General features: G+C 25.0%; 2 protein-coding genes across 2 annotated transcripts; one reads left to right on the forward strand and one right to left on the reverse strand.

The window, feature by feature from the left end:
- Positions 1-8,071: 8,071 nt before the first annotated feature.
- Positions 8,072-13,711, forward strand: LOC114129980 (phosphorylated adapter RNA export protein). Its single transcript, XM_027994852.2, has 7 exons — positions 8,072-8,504; positions 8,628-8,836; positions 9,383-9,457; positions 9,529-9,773; positions 11,003-11,094; positions 11,184-11,379; positions 13,147-13,711. Exons 1-7 carry the CDS (start codon positions 8,466-8,468, stop codon positions 13,227-13,229), a joined length of 939 nt encoding a protein of 312 aa, XP_027850653.2. The 5' UTR covers positions 8,072-8,465; the 3' UTR covers positions 13,230-13,711.
- A 451-nt stretch (positions 13,712-14,162) lies between these two features.
- LOC114129974 (6-pyruvoyl tetrahydrobiopterin synthase) lies at positions 14,163-16,090 on the reverse strand. The gene is made up of 3 exons (XM_027994846.2): positions 15,746-16,090; positions 15,210-15,289; positions 14,163-14,959 (listed from the first exon to the last, which is right to left on the reverse strand). The coding sequence occupies exons 1-3, from the start codon at positions 15,802-15,804 to the stop codon at positions 14,682-14,684; spliced, it is 417 nt and encodes a 138-aa protein (XP_027850647.1). The 5' UTR covers positions 15,805-16,090; the 3' UTR covers positions 14,163-14,681.
- Positions 16,091-18,427: the final 2,337 nt, after the last annotated feature.

The following is an 18,427-nucleotide window of genomic DNA, read 5'->3' on the forward strand; positions in this document are numbered from 1 at the left end:
TCTAATCATTAACTTTGAGAAAAAAATACAAAAATTTGTTAAAATAATTGTTTAGTAATAAGTTATCATCCAAATTAACAAAAAGTTAGATTTTATTTTGCTCAGAATCGTTTTACATTGTAGGTAAACAACGATTTGCTAATGAATTCAAATTTAACATAATATAATCTATCACAATGCGTAAATATCTACTAAATTATGAGACAAGACACTGAGACATATATATTCGAAACTCTTACTGTGTACAGACGTGCAGCATGAGAAGCAACCTACTTGACGCTTTTTTTTTTGTAATTTCTGATTATTTTGAAAAGTAATGGGAAATTTTTACTTTTAATCAAAGTAAAATATAAATCTAATTTGCTACAAGAAACCAAATTGAAAATTGAAGCATTTTTTTTCTATTAGAGTGTTTTCAAAACACACATTATTCACTCCACTTAGAATCTAATTAGAATTACTATTTGTTTATAATTGCACAGTGAAAAACTTAAGTTATTATAAATTAAACAAATATCCAATAAGTCGCTATTAATTATATATATATTTTATTTAATGATAATTTTGTAAAGCTCTTTTTTATGAATAGAGAGTTCAATAATCATAAACCATTATTAATAAACCTGTATAACCAAAAATTGTATAAAAATTTCACAAGATATCATAAAAATTAAAATCAGCGCTTAATAAAATTATACAGTCGAGTCTCGATAGCTCCAATCTCGATAATTCGAATTTCTTTTTGTCCCTATGAAATTCGTATACACTCAATGCAATATTTGTAACTAGAAAATACATAAGTCGAATTAATTTTTACCTCCCTTGAAATTTGAGTTATCGAGACTCGACTGTAATATATATAGAATATATTATATGAATAGAAACATATAGACATTTATTACACTCGAATACTTTAAAATTAAAAAACAACTTCAAACGTTAAAAACTTCTTTTACAAGTAATACAGTCGACTCTCGGCAACTTGAACCTTGCAGATAACTCAAAATTCTCGATATCTCGAGTGAAAAAATGAAATTCCCCTTCAAATAACAATAACACTTAATGTTAAAATATTTTTGTTAACTCGAAAATTAATTAATCAAGATTAATTAATTATCTCGAATTTTCTTATCCAAATTTATAACTAAATACATTATGTAGTACTATATGAATAAACAGAATAATACGATATCGTCTCCGATATAATATTGGACAATATAAAGATAAAGAAGATGAAGAAGTCCAAGGCCCGCAAATAGTACCGGTTACTGGTTTACTGGTTATTTGCCCGAATCAAAATTCCCGAATGGTATTTTACCCAAAAATCCGAAAATCTGAAACTTTTTTTTCCGAATTTTCCCGAATATAAATTATAATACATATAAAAAAAAAATAAATTAATAATATAATAACTGCGGTAATTTAATAATTTAATATTTTAAAATCGATAAATTATAATACGTATAAAATATAAAAATGAATTGATAAAATTAATAATAATATAATAAATTATGTAGTGTAATAAAGTATTTTGTAATAATTAAGTTATAATACGTATAAAATATAAAAATTAATTAATTTAAGTAAACTGTAGTGGTACATATAAATTGACCAATAATAAAAAAAAAACAAAATACAAAATAATTTTACAAAACAATATTATGCGCGATTGCCTTCAGAAAATCTAATCCTTGGTTTAGCTGATATCGGAAAAATATTTTTGTATTGATATAATACGCCCAATGCCCATAGTATATATCTAAGCTTTATAGCAATAATGGTACGTTTTTTCCGTTTTATTATTGTTGTATGGATAGCGGGGCGAAAATAAACCAGTACCATTTTTCTTATATTAGCTTAATTTAACGATTTAAAAAAACTTTAACTTCTTAGAAAATATGAGAGATAGAAATTAAAAACTATCTACCTTAAAAGTCCCGTCTAAAAACTAGCAGTCACTCTTGGCCAATAGCTCTAAATTTCTTCGAGTTTAAAACACAACAACTCTATCTTCACTGACAGAATCATCATCGAGCGAATCATAAATCAAAAAATTTTTCACCCGTAAGTATCTTCTGATATTGATCGGGAAGAGTACCCAAGTCAGAAAGTGTTTTCGGATTAGGCGGTAAATTTTTCCTTAAATGTAAAAAAATAAAATTAGAATAGATTCATAAAAAAGTGTGGAAAAAAATTAATACCTCCGGACTTAAAGCATTGACTTCTTTAAATTATTTCGGTTAGGTAGTTGACTGAGAATGCCATCAGATAGTCCAGCCATCTCTGTACGTAGTATTTGAACGGGTGGTAGTTGTGGTTGGTCCTCAGCCTTCCGCTTCAAAGAATACTTAACAATTTCTGATTGACACTTTTCTTGATTGGGAACATGATCATGATCGTCCAACGCTGGTTCTCGGACGAAATAATGCTTATTTTCGGAAATATTGAAGGTAGTGATAATTCTGGCTTTGCACTCTTTCCTTCGTACTTTTTGACATTCCCAGTATGTTTTGCCGTTGACTGGTAATTTAGACCGCACGTAAATAGAACCACCATAAACTAATTTTGTTTCACCAAAAATTTTAATTTCAGCCGTGATAGTGAAGTAAAATAAAATTAAAAATAGCTTATATACAATATAACGCACTGAAAATTAAAATGAAAGTATAACGACCACTAATAGTACGCGAATAACGAGACTTTTCAATTACAACAATTACAACGATTTACGTATGTACAAGCGATAATAATCATAACAATAGTATTACAAGCGCGCGATGATATAGGTGTAAAGTACAAATAAATTAAATGTTCGTATGGCAAAGATACTAATAGTATATATATATTATATTATACACATGTCGTTGTAACAACGGTAAATGGCGATATAGGTAAAATACCTGAACTTTTTCGTAAATACAATCTTTATCTTAAATAGGTATAAAATATAATACATAGAAAATACACCAGAAATAACAACATTTTTTAATTTTTTATTTCGGGAACAATAACCGTCGGGAAAAAGATGTTCGGGAAAACAGGTTTCGGGTATTCGGACTTTCGGGCAAAATATACTATTCGGAAAAAAATTCATCCGGAAATTTCGATTCGAGAAAAACGGCGGGTACCTCCTGTACCATCACAAGTAAAAAAAGAGACACTTGTTTTAGAAAAAATTACGTAAATATATTGAAACCAATGAAGATATGGAAGATTTATTTAAACTACTCGATTATTTAGAAAATAGAACAGAGAACAATTTTTTAAATAAAAATAAATAATAACCATTGGACCAATTGTTTAAAAATAATATGTAGGTATGTATATTTTTTTATTTTTTTAATGTAAACTACTAAGTTAATTTAAACTTTTTTTTAAATAAATTTTTTTGAAAACTCGAAACTTTTAGTAAGTCGCATTTTTTTCCCTATGAACTTTGAGTTATCGAGAGTACACTGTATTAAATAATTATAGCGGAGCTACTTTCAAAATCATTACGATTTTTTATTGATTTCAAATTTATAAATCATAATAACTGGAGTTATGGAGCTATTATTTAGGTACCTCATCAGTCATCGTTAACATTGGTCGAGTGGAAAACTTGAAAATTATATTCACGCGGCGTTATAGTTAGGCTATTTCACTACACCACTGTTTTTAATTTATATTTATCCATTATATCACAGGTAAATATTAAATACATTAAAATCCTACGAATTACGATATAAAAGTAAGTATAAATAAAGTAAAATTAGTATATGTGAAAACAACAACTGAATACAATTTTAGATAAATCATAATGAAAAAAAATAATAATTTAATTAAAAACGCATACATAAATTATTATGACCTTAGGCTAAGCAATAATTATAGCTTTAAATTTAGCCCTAAATACAGCATTTTATCATAAAATTGTTTATATGATTATTGTTTATAAGGTTAAAAGCCTATATAAGTAATAACGTTCAGTCTCTTCTGGCCTCTCTTCTAGTCTTCTACTAGTTCTTCTCTAGTTCTACTGATGCTTCCATCCATAATTACTGTAACCTAGTGGTTTTATTTAGATTTAGACTGAACAACAATTAAATCCACTTAACTTATTATACTTCTGAATAGTATGTATTATTGTCCACATAAAGTTACGTAGTTGCAAGCAATGATGTTCTATGTCTCTAACTATATATATAAAAAAACTATTAAATAAATTCGATAAATATTTACTAATCTGAATAAATTTTTTTCGATATTATTTAAACTGTTCGGATACTGATTTGCAATTATTTTTGTTACACGTTTAACGAGTTTTTAAATGATGATAATTAGCGATTATGGGAAACGATTAAATCTCCATCTAAAATAAAAATGAATTAATCTTAATAGCATTTAAACTCGTTTACACTAAATGATGATATGCTAACATCACAAAACGAGAGCAATATTTCGTTAGATTGCTTTATAGGTTTTAACTACGATGATGTAATAAACATGTTTTACTGGCATGATAACGCGTTTTTCTTAAACAACTGGATTTTTAAATACTTGAATGCGTTAATTATACGCATTCGGGCATTCCATAGTATGACCAATTTTGGTAATATTTATTTCCAGACTTCTTATTCGTATTTCTTACCTTTTTCATGTTTCAGACCCCCGATGACTATATTTCGAAAGCTGTTCACTACCTGTCACTGAAAACTTTTACGTTCGTTAGTCATCAGAAACGTCCAAAGACTCTAGGAGAAAGGTGTAAATTTGTTTTAATTCAATAATCATAATAAAAACATTTAAAATAAAATATACATATAGCTAAAAAAATCTTCTTATTTAGAAGAGGAAGATTAAAAATTGAAAAATATAATAGATGAAACAAATTATTTTAGATAAAGAAAAGAATAGTTATGAGAACTAAGAAGTAATAAAGAATTAAGTAACAAAAGTAAGACTTGGATAACTGCAGTAAATCAATCATCAAACAATAAAATTGAAAACGCAAAGACGAATGAATTATTGTCATGAAAAATAACTGAAAACGTACAAGATTCTCAGTATTCAACAAGTAATTATTGTTACTAATGATAATAACATTTATAATTGTGAATACAATTTTATCAGTAATATTAACAAGTAACAACGGTATTAGGTGCATATTTTATTTATTTTGCAAGATCATAGTTTGTTAAGCCAAACCAAAAATATTTCTAAAAATAGTTTATGCCTTTATTGTATTAATTTTTTTATAATAAATATAATTGAAATTTAATCATTGTTCATTTATGCACAAAACATATTCATTTTTATATTTCAAATTGGCTATGCAGATAAATAAGCTATTCGACTAATCAACTATAGCCCAGTAGATAAACATTGTTATAACTCTTAATAATTGACATTAAAATATTTAAACTATACTGCAGTTTACTTAACCAATGTAGTAATATGCTACCTAGGTAAGTATCTAAACCAAGTATCATTATGATAGTAAACTAGTAACTAATAAGTACTAAGTACAATGTGTTCAATAGACAATAATAATAAATAAAGTTCTACAATATAATAGGTACTTTTTTTTTATTTCTTTGAATAATTGATTTCACAAGTATTATGCTCCAGTGTATTTTTGCGTATCATAGTTGGTTAATATAGTCGAACCACAACGAAAATGTGTTTGAAAAATAAAACCAAAATACAAAAATATACTGATTCAAGATTAATATTGAAATAAACATCGAAACTTTAATAATTTCATTGTATTATTGATTGGTTAAAGATGTTTCACATTTACAATAATGAATAATAAACGCAAATTATGCACTCCATGGCGTGACTTGTGCATGTAACATTATAGAATCCCAGATGCAAAACCATTTTTAAGCTAATTATAATTTGAATAGCATTTTTTTTTAAATATGAGTGTCATAAAAGTAATATAAAAATACTAAGTACTTATTTACAAGGTTGAAGGTAGATAATATATATTGTTAATTATACTATTGGTACCTATTTAGTAATATGATAACTAGGTCGAATTAATTGTTGTAGAAAATAGTGTATACTTATATTTTATTTATTATAATTATAATTGTATATTATATATTATATTTAAATCGTATATTAAATTATTGTAGAAATCTTGGAGTCAATGCCGACTTACCGTTATAGCAGTATAATTAGGATCGTAGCATAGAGTATTGGCTTAACAAGTGATTAAAATTTTTCTGAACACATTAAAAATGCCATTGTGTGTAGAAATATAATAGTATACGAAAGTCTTAAGAAAAATATTTTTAAATTACTCATATATCAAAGTCTGATCCAAAATCTCTAAAGAACAAAACACTAATTTACAAACAAATATTTCGTCCCGTATAATGACGTAAGGCTCTAGTCTCCAGAGAACCTCAAGAAATTCAAGCCTGAGTAAATTTCAAGAATTTCTATCAATAACTCTTCGTGTCATCTCTAATACTCACTGGTAGTTGGTACGTTATAAATCGTACTCTACAGTCTACATAATGACTTCAACATACTAACTATATCCACAGTTGCTTCCTATCGCTATAATAAATTTCATATCCAAACTCATCTCTCGTACATTATAGGTATATGACAGTCCTTTCCATCGTCTCAATCATAAATGGCCATGTGATCTATTAAATAATCAATAACAACTTACCTACTCCCCATAAGTTCATACATTTTTTACCAAGCACCCTCGATGTAATAAATCGAAGCATTTTTTCTACTAAAAACAAAACAAACAAAAAAAAAACATTATAAATTATTTGTACTGCTCAGCATTTTATAATAGCTTTAAATCCAAATCCAATTTAATTTAATTTTTTATTAACCATTAGGTACTGGATTTTTTATATATTCTTTTAAGAATTATGACTAAATCATAATATTGCTATACTTGAAAAAATACTACTATTGGCCCAAAAAGTCGCATTTTCACTCATGTAACTTGTTGAACTCTTAATTTTGAACTAATATGTTAATACATCAACACTTATATATTTATCGGTATCAATATTTGATACACTCAAATTTATTCGTTGATAATTATTATTATCTTGTTTCTGTTTAATCGGAAAATGTTAAAACTTAAAACTAAATTTATTGAATCGTTTTTTTATTTAGGTAATTTTTTAGTTGTATAGATTATAGTCAGATGGTTTACTTTTGAAAGGAGACAAATTCATATAATCATATGAAAAAAAGGTAAGTACATAGGTAATTAATTCTAGGTAGTCTCTTACCTAACTATAATTTACGAAATAGAATAAAAAACTAGAACAGTTTTCTTTTATTTATAGAAAGTTTTAATTTTCGGTCTTAATAGTTACCTATTTAACAACTCTACTAATTACTATCTATATAGGTCTATCATCTTTCATAAATAATCGATTTAACTACATACCTAATTCAGATCATTACTAGAGCTTTAATACCTAACCGACTAAATTATAATCCCTATCCACTTATTTTTCAACTCGCGTAACTATACCTGATAATATTCAAAAGAGTTTAAAAAACAGTATTGTCGTAACTTCCTTAGGTATACAAGTATATAACTCATTAGGTATCATCACATGTATGAAAAAAAAATATAAATGTAAATGTAAACGCATATAAGTTAATTATAACTATTTATTGACAAAGTAGTAAGTACTTACCTCCATTGAGAGGTCTCTTCATTCTGTGTTTCCTGTGTGTACAGTGTAATAATATTATATCTTAACTAGTCAACTCTTAAGCTCATTGAATTATTACCTATTGTAACAGGTTGCCTAATAAAAAGATTAAGTTAAAAAATAAAATTATCGAATAATGAATACTATACATTTAAATTGACAGTAAAAAAAAAAGAAATATAAGTTGTAGATTTGTAATTTTGTTAAGTGTTATAATACGTGTTTTATAAAATATAGTCAATGTCGAAACGATATTTCTCGAGTAGGTAGGTAATACCTACCTAATTTTTTTTTTTATTATTATTATAAATATTATTTTCTTTTTGGTAAATGTAATTTAAATATTTGTTAATATTTATTACTCCATTGAGTACTCGCTACACAATATGGAAAGACCGGCTTCTGAATTTTTTTTTGATAACGACTGTGATAAACTGATAACTATTCTATACTGATATGTATTATAGTGCAGTATTACTCCCATGCACCAGTAATGGCCGATTTTTGAACGATTTTATTCGTTATAAAATATAAATTGATCAAAGTTATTTATTCCTAAAGTATCGACACCATCGACAGACAACTTTCTTACCGTAGTTCCGAAGTTCTCTTGTTGTACCTATTTATTGTTTAAAATCTTGAATTTTCAATGTACTAAATTTGTTTTTGTTATCTAGTAATGTACAAAATGAGATTTTATAAATTATAAACTGTTTGACGATAATATACCTGTATAAGTTTTATGATATTTAAATTTCCATTCATCTTATAATGGATTTGAGATCACCTGTTCTTAATTCTGATAATGAGGTAATGTACCTTGAGTGTACTTAGATTTATTTTTTACAATTAAATAAACCATAGAACAAACATTTTTATAATAAATGTTTAAAATATTGCCTGTTGGTTTAGCATAAAGTATTTTTCCTTTAGTCTGTTTCAGATGTATTAGAATTGGATACAGACTATGATCTTGACAAGATCGAAGAAGAGCCATCTACTTCAACTGTTAATCATAAAATGGGAACGGTTTGGAGAGATATTGTTGTTGGAGAACAGATGGAGGGATGTTTAACTCGTCTGGAAGTAACCACTAAGGAAGCTGCTTATACTGATATGGATGATCCAAATTATGAGTACAAGTAAGATTATATTTATTTATTTACTAATTATTATGTTATGTGTGAGACAAAGGATTTCAACATTTCAATAAGTGAATAAAAACTGTTCTATTTTATAAATAATATAAAACAATTAATTTTTATAGGTATTAATTTTAATTGTGAATTATTATACATTTGTATTATACCATGTGCATAACACAAGTACTCAATTAAAAATAATAAATAAAATAATTGTTTAATATCTATTTGGAATTTTTTAACCTAACTATTGAAAAAAAATCTACTTGTTAAACTATGTGCTTTTTAATTCTAAATATTTTTGAAAACATTTATTACGCATTTCTCTAATTGGTGATAATTATAAAATTATTTTACTGTTACAATTTTTGATAAGTATATGAATTATTAATAATTTAAAACTAGATTATATTATAATCACATTAGAAAAATATTATACAATTTTCCTTAGCAAATAAGTCTCGGATGTGCCTCTGATACTTATTTTACATAATAATAATAAATAATAATTAATATTTAGTTAAAACAAAAATTAATTCAATTCAGGAATTGTGGATCAAAAAGAAAACGAGGTTTTTCATCGTGTAAGTCAAATAAAAAGGCTGAAAATATACTAGAAAGGTAAGTTTATTGATGTATTTATCATAAATGATTCATTAAAATTATGATATTTATATATAGTTTTATTTTAGTGGAGAATATGATTTGGAGTCTGATCATGTTGTAAAAAAAAGATATTCACATGGAAATGGAGATTTTAAGAAATGTAATTATAAATATGGAAATACAAAAGGATTTGTGGAAAAAAAAACTAATAGTGACAATACATCTAGGTGTAGAATATTACCTGATATTTGTGATTCTGAAGAAAAGACTGATGATCAGTTTTTAGATGAGTTGTGCACAAATCTTCATGAACACAACAAGATTTTAATGTGTAAGTTAGGTTGAAGGTTAATGTATTTAGAATTAATATTTTTTATTTAATATTATCCTCCAAGTAGAATAAATTAACCTAAATTAAATCTCAAACGCAGTTTTTTATTGATCGTTTTATCTACCAGCATATAAAAAGTCATAAATCAATTTTAAAATTCATATTGATTCTATTTTGTTGTAATTATATGACGATAGAAGCTAAATTTGCATTTTTATCACTAACACCTAATTTCAGATTAGACCTCAAAAAGGGAACCACATCAATTAAAAAATAAATACAGTCCCACTATTATTCTTATATGAACATTATAATATTAGTCACTGTTAAGAAATAATATCTCTATTGATTAATTATAGAATTATGCATAATATTATGTAGGTACATTGTACATTTAATCAATGATTTTATCTACATGTTAGTATATTATTGTCATTATACTTAAAACATAATATTTTTTATTTTTTTTTTTTTTATTAATAGTATGAAAATGCTAATTTTATTTTAACATTTACTTTAAATATCCACTTTTAAAAAATTACTAATTTTTATAATAATATTAACATCACATCATTATCATTCAATGTTTTCAATAAAATAATATAATTTAAATATTAAAATTTGAGTAAAAAAGATATATATTATTGATATTAATATTACCTAAATACATTTATTTTTATTTATTATTAATAAATTTGTAAGAAATTATTCCCTTATTAATATTCAAAAAATATTTATTCAATTATAGAAAAATGTTGTAGTTTGGAGAGCTTTTAAATAAAATTGTACTTATTTTTTCTACTCTGTTTTATCAAAAAAATGTCAAGATATGGCATGAAATGCCAGTTATGATACTACTGGCAGTACTGGTACCTACAATTTCCACATATATATAATGCATTTTTTGTATATATATGCACTTTTAAGTATAGTAATTTGTTTCTCCTTAGATTTCTCTTAAAATATAATATTTTTATATTATATTAATTAAAAATGCTAGACCCTTAGGATCTCTTTCTTTAATTTGAGTGCCTGAATTTAAAGTTAATCATTATATTTTAACTATAACTATAATGTATTATTTTTAACTAGTTTAAACAATATTTTTATCATATTTGGGCTTAAATAATAAATGATAAAAAATATATTTATGATATATTTGGTGTTTTATAATTTATACTAATGGTTTAACAATGTTTTATATTAATGTTTTTTAATTTTATTTGTAGTATCTGTGTTATCCAAAATTGATAGAAAAATCATTCTTGAAAAATATAAGAAAACCTGTTTAATAGAATCTAATGGTGGCCAAATGATTAAGGTTAGATAATCATTAAATTAATAAGTAACGTTATATTTGACTTATTTGTTATTAAGAATTGTACTTTAATTATAATAGTTTTGTTTTAGAATGGTAATCGTAGACGAACATCTGGAGGAATATTTTTTAATTTAATTAAAGAAGATAAGTCAATTCCTAATTCAGCAAAAAAAGATCTATTTAGTTGCCCTCAAAACGAAGAGATAAAAAAGAAGAAAAAGCGTGAAAAAATGAAACGTAAAAAAGAAAAATTAAGAAAATTGATTGCTAAGGATACTAAAGAAGGTATTTTCTTTAAGACAATTAACCAATTTTACTTAAACACAATATTATTATTTATTTATGTTTGATAAATATACTGCAACTGTATTCTTTCTCCTTAATATCAATTATATACTTTAAATCAAGGCCATACTTGGGGAGGGGGGTTTGGGGATTCAACCCCCCCCCCTAGGTTTTGAAATGAATTTTATACTATATTAAATTACCTATAGAATATTATAATAGCTTAACCACCTTCCCTCCCCCCGAAATCAATTTCCAGTTACGGCCTTGCTTTAAATAAACAGTTCTTAAACAACGGTCTGCAGGGGTTTTACAAGTGGTTTTAGCCTAGATTAATAACCTGATATTTTGTAAAAATTTAACATAAATATACTGAAAGGAAAATAGAATTAAAATTGTATTATTTTGATGTTAGGTAAATAACAAATTTCACACTAAGTAATAATTAAAATTATACTAATTCTAAAAATTGATGTAGTATTTATTGATAAATTTATAAAAAATAAACCAGTACTTTATTTATTTAATTTTTATGTGAATGCTTTTTATTTAATAAATATTAATATAATAATGTAAAATTTTAAATGTTAAACTAGTTTTTCTGTAAATGGTTTTAATATGGCTATTAACTAATTTCATGAAACATTGCCATGTCTCATCATACTCACTACTATTTGAACAATATTAGATACCTACAACTTTGTACCATCTTACTACCACTGATTATAGAATAGACTGCCATAAACCATTATAGGAATATGTTTTATTTGTCATCAAAAATAATAATAAAATGTTAATTTATGCAACATTATCTAATTGTTGCTATTTTAAATAACATTTTAGCCATAGAAAATCCATATCTGTTTATTCTGTAAGCAATGTTTCTACATAGAGAACTATGGAAGAGAAGGCACATTGTAGGTGATCCTTCAACTTAACATGGTTGTTTTATAATTGATTTAATTGTGTAATGTCTTAATAAATGTTTCTCACATAATGTATACATATATTATATTTAGTAATATGGTTATTATCAAGGCTTTTAAGTTCATGCAATAAAAAACTTTTGAAAACTTAATGTTATCCTAAGTTTTAAACTTCAAACTTAAATAAATAAATACATTTCTTTTACACAGACAATTGTTCATAATTGTTTTTATTAGATTTGGTTCATAACACAAACTTATGAGTCCTGATAATAATCCTATTATTCTAATATTATATAATACACATTGTTATATAAAATGAGAATGAAAATAGTACACAAATTAATAATTATACATGTTATATAATATGTGAAAAACATTGACTACAAAGTTATATTTAAAAACAACCCTATTTAAGGGTTACATATTTACTATGTGCACTGTTGTGTAATGAGATGGTATAGAAACAAACATAACAATGTTTTATGAAGTTAGTTATGTTAAAACCATTTATAGAAAATGGAAGAGAATAATTTTGAATGTTAAAGATTAGTATTCAACTGATTTACTTTTTAATGAGTTTTTATCTTGCCAAAATAAGTATTGTACTATTTAATTTATACTTAGGAGTATAAATTAGTATTATTAGCACATTTAGCACATAAGCAAATTTTATATACTTACTGAATTTGGTTACTTTAATTATAATTTCTGTTAATTAAAATTTAATGTACCTAATTAAAGATATGCAAATGCACGAATTTACCGCTTTTAAGCCTTGATTATAATGTATAAAAAAATAAACTTACTTCTTTTTATTAAAACTTAATTATATTTTCAGTGGATCTTTTGAAAACATTGAATGAAGAACTAGAAACATTACCATCAAATTGTACAATGGAAAACGAGGAGTTAGCTGATTAATTAGTGATAGATATAATTACTATAATGTAAAACAATCTTGTTTTCTTATTTTCTTATTTTCTTATGTAAACTATCAATTTTTTCAAAAATTAAATTAAAAAAAAAATGTATTGCATGTATTTAAATTTAATTTAATCGATTAAATTTGTTTAATAAATAATATATTCATTAATTGTAGAATTTTTACAAGAATATATTAGCCTAAAATATAAGTTTTTATGGATTCCAGCATGTTATGAACTAAGGGAATAAGATTGAAAATATATTATAACCAAATTTAAGTTTTGACTTGAAAGATGTCAAATAAAGTAACTATGCAAATGTTGTGGTCAAGAAAAGCATTTTAATTATAACATCTTTAGAATAAAAGGCCAGCTTTATTTTTATTAGAGTTTAAGTTTGTTATCAGGAAATTACAATAATGTCCTAGATTAGTGATCAATAATAGTAAATAATAAATTATTATTCATTATTGACTTTTATTTATGTAAGGTATTTTTAATTACTATAACAATTTTAACCTCATCACTTCTTAAAAATAATTATAATATTGTTAAAAAATAACCAATATTATCAACCAGTATTTTAATTTATTTTTTTTTAAATTGCTTTAAATTAGCAATTGTAATATTTTTATGATTTTTCATAATAATTTATAAATAATCAAGAGTTTTCTTTGAACTGAGTAAAATTCACTATAAAAAGGCAATTATGCTAAATTTATTTTAAAATTAGTATTAATGATTTATAAAAAAGTTAAAAAACAATAGAATTTATTATAATTATTATTATTGAATTATAATAGACAACAACTACTGTTTATCAATTGCTGTTTCAACTAATACATTAAATCGTTTAATTTCTTATAACTCTTACATTAAAAATCATAAGTATTCATATTATGTGATTGATTAAATCAAGTTGGTCCATTGTTAACGTAATGATAATACTTTCAAAATTTTAACAGTAGCAACAGTAATATAAATATGTATAAAAACGAATATATTTGATTACCAGATAATTGATCACAATTTTTTTAATGATAAATTAATGTGGACTAACTGTAATCATGCAATATTTATTGAAAGGGCCTGGAAAATATGATAAAGACTAGCATAAAATATTCTACATTTAAATGATCTAAAAAACATCAATAAATAGACTTATGAATTGGTCTTCCTATTATAATGATCTTATTTGTTATTTATATAATATTATTTTGTTTTATTTTGTAACTGTTGAGCTTTCAAAGTTTCATAATAATGGCTTTAAAAAAAAAAAAAATGGACATATTTTATTTGAATATTAATCTTACACATAAATTATAGTAAAATATGTAAATAAATTTAATTGTATATAATATAAAAATAATAAATTCGATTTCTTTATTAAACAATAAAAATTTAAATTTTATGAAAATACAATTATTATTATTATGACAAAAATAATATACTATTCACCTTTATAAACAACAATATTTTTATCAGTTTCAAATAATTTAACTTTATATAATAGATTAGGATTATGCATTACATCTTTCAAACTTTGCCATATAAAAATTGCAACATTTTCGGTTGTACTAACATGATTTTTAAAATAAGGTACATCCAAATCTAGATTTTTATGATCCAATGGCTCCATTACAGCAATGTCAATATATTTTTTTAAATCAGCCACATTCATAACCATGCCTGTATTTTCATCAATTAGACCCTTAACTGTAACTTCAACTGTAAATATAACCAATATAATCATGAGTAATAAATAATTATTCCATAAGTAATATTAGATAATAATTAAAATATTAATATAATAATAGTAGGTAGCTAAATAAACTATATATCTGTGTAATTAATTAGTAATTACTAATGTATTTAAACAATAAAACATGTTTCAATAATTAAAAATTGTTATTATAATAGGAAATTATTTTGAAAATGCAGAGCACAGTTTATATAGTAAAAATAGCATTTTAAATACCTTTATAGTTATGTCCATGACCATTTTTATTGTTACATTTGCCAAAAATTTTTAAATTTTCTTCATTGCTTAAATTGTTGCTGTAATATAAATAATAATTGTATTATAATTAAATAATAATTCATATTGACAAAAGCCTATATTCATAAATTAGATATTCTACATTATTTTTAAATATTCTTATTGCATATATAAATAAGTAAGTAGGTAGATACTTGATTTTATAATATTTAGAAGCCTATTATCATTAAACATTTTAATTAATATAAAACAAAAAAATATAAAATACCTAGGTACCTACTTCAAATATTGCTATTATAAAATAATATAACTAATTTAACTAAATTCATTAGAGTAAGGAATTAAAATTGAGTTAGTCTATATAAATACAATCTATAAAAAGCAAAATAGATACATTCTAGCTGTAATTATATAAGATTCGTCATGTATTGTATATTTGTATGCATCTATTATTAATTTTAAAAATTATTTATTATACCCGCCTACAAGAAATCATAAATATAAATACCACCCACCTGTGGAGCCGATGACAGGAGCTAAACTTCTCAACGCGAGTAATGTTGGCTAAAGGCATCGTTTTAAAGTATCTGTTGATTAGGTATACCTACAGCAGAAAGCAGACTGCAGTGTAAGTGCTAAGTACTTACTGACTACTGGCTAGCCACCGAGGGTAGTGGGTACTGAGTACTGACTAGCAAGTAGCAACTGGCTACTACTGACCAGTGACCAGTTTACACTGTTTACAGTTATCGCCACGCCTGTCTTGACGAAAATACTGACCTGACGAAATTTAATATTTATCAAGAATCGATAGAAAGTAATTCAGCGAAACAACACTGCCATCTAGTTGATCAGTTGATGTCACAATGTACATCAATGGGGGATTTTATACCCCAACATTCTTAACCCATAACATAAATTACTAATAAGTTAAAATTTAAATATTTATTTTATATAGAACTATTATAAAGGCAAATAAAATAACTTAAATGATATGGGAAAAACAATTGAGGTAAAAGCCTCTTAGGAAGACATTTTAGTTGAGTTCTTAATATTATATGTGATACTGACATATTGCACTTTTTCGCAATCCTCTATAATAATCATCCTCATAAATCCCGTTTCACAGCAGCTTGCTACAAGTATGATACTATCAACTATGGTAACGGTAAGTACTAAGTACCAGATATTAGGTAGGTACCGAAAAACATCTTTAATATTCGTATAAATACGGGACGTCGGCACGACACGCTTACAGAACGTTACAGTTTTTATTTAGTTTTAATTCATACTCATAATGATATAATATATCATATAAGAATTATAAATTTACATAATAAGGTAGATAAGTATTAAAATACATACTTAATATTTAATACGTATTACTCATCTTTGGTTTTGTGTCCAAACGTGTTGCGTAAGTTGAGTTGTGGAAAATATGCAAAAACGTGTTGTACCCAAAATGATATATAGGTAAGTACTTGGCAGTAAAACTAAAATTTTTATTAAAATTTACATTTAAACGGTTTTTAAGATTTTATTACGAACAAAATAAATTGTTAAGTATGTACATTTATCCAATGTAGATTTCAGCAGCATACTTAATTGAATTAAAATTAAAATATATAATATATTTTAATCGTTTAAAAAATAGAATACAAATTATAAACTTATAGTAGGTAATTATATGTTTTACGACAATCTAATATAATATATTAATTAGTAATGTAATTATGTAATATGTTCATTATTATTTATTTACATAAATTAGGCAATATACAATTCTGCTGTCGATAGCACGATTTCTATTTCTCCATCGATTGTACCATAATGGTATAATGTATAAATGCATACTATAGTATATTATGTACTCAGCAAGTCCACAATGTTTTAATGCGAATAATTGTTAGGTACCTACGAGAATAAAATTCTGAATTATATAGCAATAGCATAATTCGGAACTATGTACTACTGGTACATACTAGTATGGAACTACTGAAGAACTTTTTATCACAGCTTTTAACGTAACACTATTTTTTAAACACCAGGACAACTTATCCAATCCGTTGAAAGCGGGATACCTAATCATAAACCATCAGACAGCGATTTTCATCACTGGCTGTGACTGATAATACTCAAAATACCCATATTTAGCTTTATTTAACATCACACATATTAAATAAAAAAACACATCAGACAAGTGCTGGATAGCATTGTCCGCACTTCACTAAAGTCAGGTTGCTTGCCTAACGTAGTCAAGAGATTATCCTACTTGCATACCGCATACGAATTGAAATAGACGGATATAGGTACCTACTGCCCTGGCAATGAATTCAATCCGCTGCAGATAAATTTCAAAAACTGACATCAATTTTCACTGGAGGTGTCTGATAATTAGAAACTCAAATTTCGTTTTCAACTAAGTACTTTTTGACTAACAAAAAAACAAACATCAGACAAGTGCCAGTCAACCGGGTCTAAGCTGGATTAATCAGGTTAGATTAAGTAACTTTTTATCGATACGTATATGGCATATAATTATTATTTTCTATGAACAAATATGTTTTCAAAATATTTAAACAAATCTAAACTTAACTAATGACACCATATCACCATTGACCAAAGACACCAGATTTGTGTTTTTTTAGAGATATCAATAAAAAAAAGTTAAATTGTTTATACTACAATAGGTACGACACGAGTCTACGAACCTTTTTACATATTTTACACCGTTTAATAATGGTACCTACGCGTATTGATTTAGGCATAGATAATTAAGGTTAATATTAATTTGATTATATAACAATTATTATTTTATAATACCCAAGTGGTGTTTTTGGAAAAATTAGTTCAACATACCGTATTTCTAATAAAAACATAAATAATTACTAAATGCTAGCAAGCAATTATAAATAAATTAAACAATATCCTTAGAAATGTCTCAGCTCGGAATTGTTATTTGTACATGCAATATATATATTACCACCCTTGTTTTTTTTTTAAATATCAGTCCGGTAAATTTTCAAATAATGTATAGACATTTTTGAGAAAATAAATATAAATACCACGTAACTGGTATCTATGTAGTAAGACGTAAGTATATATTATGTCTATATAGTATCCACAGACTTCTATAATACACGTGTAGTATAGAAGTCTGTGATATTAGTATCACATTGAATATGTATATCTAATAC

Source organism: Aphis gossypii, chromosome 1 (assembly GCF_020184175.1).
Source record: "Aphis gossypii isolate Hap1 chromosome 1, ASM2018417v2, whole genome shotgun sequence".
NCBI lineage: Eukaryota > Metazoa > Arthropoda > Insecta > Hemiptera > Aphididae > Aphis > Aphis gossypii.

Excerpts from the sequence above, each read along its gene's own strand:
- LOC114129980 (XM_027994852.2), top strand. The coding sequence starts at position 8,466 with ATGGATTTGAGATCACCTGTTCTTAATTCTGATAATGAG. Across the intron at positions 9,774-11,002 it reads ACACAACAAGATTTTAATGT|TATCTGTGTTATCCAAAATT; the intron begins GTAAGTTAGGTT and ends TTTTATTTGTAG. Across the intron at positions 11,380-13,146 it reads TGCTAAGGATACTAAAGAAG|TGGATCTTTTGAAAACATTG; the intron begins GTATTTTCTTTA and ends TTATATTTTCAG.
- LOC114129974 (XM_027994846.2), bottom strand. The coding sequence starts at position 15,804 with ATGCCTTTAGCCAACATTACTCGCGTTGAGAAGTTTAGCTCCTGTCAT. Across the intron at positions 15,290-15,745 it reads TCCTGTCATCGGCTCCACAG|CAACAATTTAAGCAATGAAG; the intron begins GTGGGTGGTATT and ends TTTATATTACAG. Across the intron at positions 14,960-15,209 it reads TCATGGACATAACTATAAAG|TTGAAGTTACAGTTAAGGGT; the intron begins GTATTTAAAATG and ends TTATATTTACAG.